This window comes from Panulirus ornatus, chromosome 54 (genome assembly GCF_036320965.1).
Source record: "Panulirus ornatus isolate Po-2019 chromosome 54, ASM3632096v1, whole genome shotgun sequence".
Classification (NCBI taxonomy): domain Eukaryota; kingdom Metazoa; phylum Arthropoda; class Malacostraca; order Decapoda; family Palinuridae; genus Panulirus; species Panulirus ornatus.
Window position 1 is genome coordinate 3418584 of NC_092277.1, and position 3240 is coordinate 3421823.

A 3240-nucleotide genomic window follows, 5' to 3' on the forward strand; every position below is an offset into this window, starting at 1 on the left:
TTTGCATTCGGCAGTCATCATATCTCCACTATTAGCACTGAAGTTAATTGCACTCATGAATTAACTTCACTACTAGACTCACTTAACTTCACTGCTCTCGTGACAAAAGGATGTCTTTACCTTATAAAAATGTCAATTATGTAGTATATATTTTCTTAAGGAGTCCAGTTGAGGATTAAGATAAAATAAAAACCCAAAGGCATGGATATCAAACTTCTTATGTTGGCTCTTGTCGTGTGTAGCGTGCATGTGTATATCTGGTGGGAACAGCAGTGGGTGGGTCTCGTGGCAGACGAGGTTCTTGGAATTTGCAGCGATTTTACCGGTGAGCTTCGCACAGTAGAGGCTCCATCACCCTTCTGGTTCACCCTACCTGTCGCAGGGCCCCTGGTGGCCAACCACCAGAGGAAACTCCAGTTGCGGTTGGCGCTGGCTTACCTGCAGGAAGTACGTCATCCTAGAAATTCACTCAAACGACAGTTGTTGCTGGGACTTACAGCACTTGGTGTTTGCCTCCTTACTTTATTGACTTGTTTGAGGAGATGGAGAAGAAGAAAAGCTGTACACGACCAACGAAGAGACCTCGATGGTGGCTAGGTTGAGGACACGGTACAGCATGATGTGCAGAGTGAGGACACGATAGAAAATGATGTTGAGGTTGAGGACACGGTACAACATGATGTGCAGCCTGAAGACACGATAGAAAATGATGTTGAGGTTGAGGACACGGTACAGCATGATGTGCAGAGTGAGGACACGATAGAAAATGATGTTGAGGTTGAGGACACGGTACAGCATGATGTGCAGAGTGAGGACACGATAGAAAATGATGTTGAGGTTGAGGACACGGTACAGCATGATGTGCAGAGTGAGGACACGATAGAAAATGATGTTGAGGTTGAGGACACGGTACAGCATGATGTGCAGAGTGAGGACGCGATAGAAAATGATGTTGAGGTTGAGGACACGGTACAGCATGATGTGCAGAGTGAGGACACGATAGAAAATGATGTTGAGGTTGAGGACACGGTACAGCATGATGTGAGAGTGAGGACACGATAGAAAATGATGTTGAGGTTGAGGACACGGTACAGCATGATGTGCAGAGTGAGGACACGATAGAAAATGATGTTGAGGTTGAGGACACGGTACAGCATGATGTGCAGAGTGAGGACACGATAGAAAATGATGTTGAGGTTGAGGACACGGTACAGCATGATGTGCAGAGTGAGGACACGATAGAAAATGATGTTGAGGTTGAGGACACGGTACAGCATGATGTGCAGAGTGAGGACACGATAGAAAATGATGTCGAGGTTGAGGACACGGTACAGCATGATGTGCAGAGTGAGGACACGATAGAAAATGATGTTGAGGTTGAGGACACGGTACAGCATGATGTGCAGAGTGAGGACACGATAGAAAATGATGTTGAGGTTGAGGACACGGTACAGCATGATGTGCAGAGTGAGGACACGATAGAAAATGATGTTGAGGTTGAGGACACGGTACAGCATGATGTGCAGAGTGAGGACACGATAGAAAATGATGTTGAGGTTGAGGACACGGTACAGCATGATGTGCAGAGTGAGGACACGATAGAAAATGATGTTGAGGTTGAGGACACGGTACAGCATGATGTGCAGAGTGAGGACACGATAGAAAATGATGTTGAGGTTGAGGACACGGTACAGCATGATGTGCAGAGTGAGGACACGATAGAAAATGATGTTGAGGTTGAGGACACGGTACAGCATGATGTGCAGAGTGAGGACACGATAGAAAATGATGTTGAGGTTGAGGACACGGTACAGCATGATGTGCAGTCTGACGATGAGGTTGAGAACATGCAGGACGATGAACCATCTGATATTAATGTTTAGGATAATACTGAAGTTGATACCCAGGTTCAGAAGCTGACAGAAATACAGTGTGTCGATGAATCAGACGAGGAAGACGATCAAGGAATAGACCCAGTTTTCTTTATCCAGGAGGGAATTGATGAAATTAAATTTATCAAGAAGTTGCACGAAGGAGGCAATGGGATAATACACCAAGTATTATTCAATGGGGAGAAGAGTGTTAGTAAAACCCTTCATGATGAACACGACTTCTTCAATTTACTGGATGAGGCCGAAATCCTATAACACCTAAAGGGAGCCGGAGGGGCTCCCTTCTTGTACGGCCTGTCCCAAGTACCTGCCAGGATGATCATGTCCTTCGTCGGCAGTCCTTATGAGAAATACCTACAAACCCGATCAGAAAAAGATATTGTCGACTCTGTCATCTCCATTTTAGACCTGTTGGAAGAGATCCACGAAGCAGGCGTCATACACAATGATATTAAAATTGACAACATCACTGTGACCTACGTCGGTGGCGTGTCCTTCCATTTCGTTGACTTCGGCCTGAGCACGATGGAAGGAGAAATTCTAAAACTGGTGGGTGAAGGAGGGAAACCTTGGATGTCCCCGGAATCCGTGAACCGTGAACCCCTCTCACCTGCCAGTGACGTGTTCTCCCTCGGCTTTTTATTCAATGATATTCAAAGTTACGTCGAGAAAGAATAGGTAAAGCGACACCTCAAAGAACTGCGAAAACTTGTGGAAGTCCGTGACCCGGCAAGGCGACCATCGCTGGCTGATATAAAAGCCGGTATAGAGAAGGTGAAGGAGCGAGCGTGGCGACAGCGTAAGGGTCGTCCAGCTAAGCGGGTTAGGAGAACCAAGTTGCCAGCAGGTTGATGTGTGACGTGTCATCATCATCATCATTATCTTCCGTCTTCTTCACGTGAACCCATGTTGAAGGTATGTACTCATGGTGACGACGAAGGGAATCCCTTACTCAAAAGTGAGGTTTGATACATTCCGTCAGTTACCTTTCCATATATTATATATACATATACATATACATATATATTGTATTATCTAATATTTGCTGAACTTTTTTAGATTTCTCTCCATGTCTGAGAGGGTCAAGATGGCCCCGCTGCTGCTGCTGGGTGTGTACACCTCCTGACGTTGTGTCACGTCTGCACATCTGACGGTGTCTTGTCTCGCTTGGTCAAAAAAGGATTTTTCCACAGTTACGGAGAGAGAGAGAGAGAGAGAGAGAGAGAGAGAGAGAGAGAGAGAGAGAGAGAGAGAGAGAGAGAGAGAGAGAGAGAGAGAGAGAGAGAGAGAGAGAGAGAGAGAGAGAGAGAGAGAGAGAGAGAGATGCATTACAAGTGTCAGACCTAGC

General features: G+C 46.0%; 1 protein-coding gene across 1 annotated transcript; it reads left to right on the forward strand.

Annotated features, from left to right (window-relative positions):
* The first annotated feature begins 201 nt into the window (after positions 1–201).
* On the forward strand, positions 202–2931 carry LOC139765329 (uncharacterized). The gene is made up of 3 exons (XM_071692707.1): positions 202–447; positions 598–1017; positions 1077–2931. The coding sequence occupies exons 1-3, from the start codon at positions 202–204 to the stop codon at positions 1881–1883; spliced, it is 1473 nt and encodes a 490-aa protein (XP_071548808.1). The 3' UTR covers positions 1884–2931.
* Positions 2932–3240: the final 309 nt, after the last annotated feature.

Coding starts and splice junctions, on each gene's coding strand:
- LOC139765329 (XM_071692707.1), top strand. CDS start 202: ATGGATATCAAACTTCTTATGTTGGCTCTTGTCGTGTGTAGCGTGCAT. Junction 448..597: donor CGCTGGCTTACCTGCAGGAA/GTACGTCATCCT, acceptor GATGGTGGCTAG/GTTGAGGACACGGTACAGCA. Junction 1,018..1,076: donor CGATAGAAAATGATGTTGAG/GTTGAGGACACG, acceptor AATGATGTTGAG/GTTGAGGACACGGTACAGCA.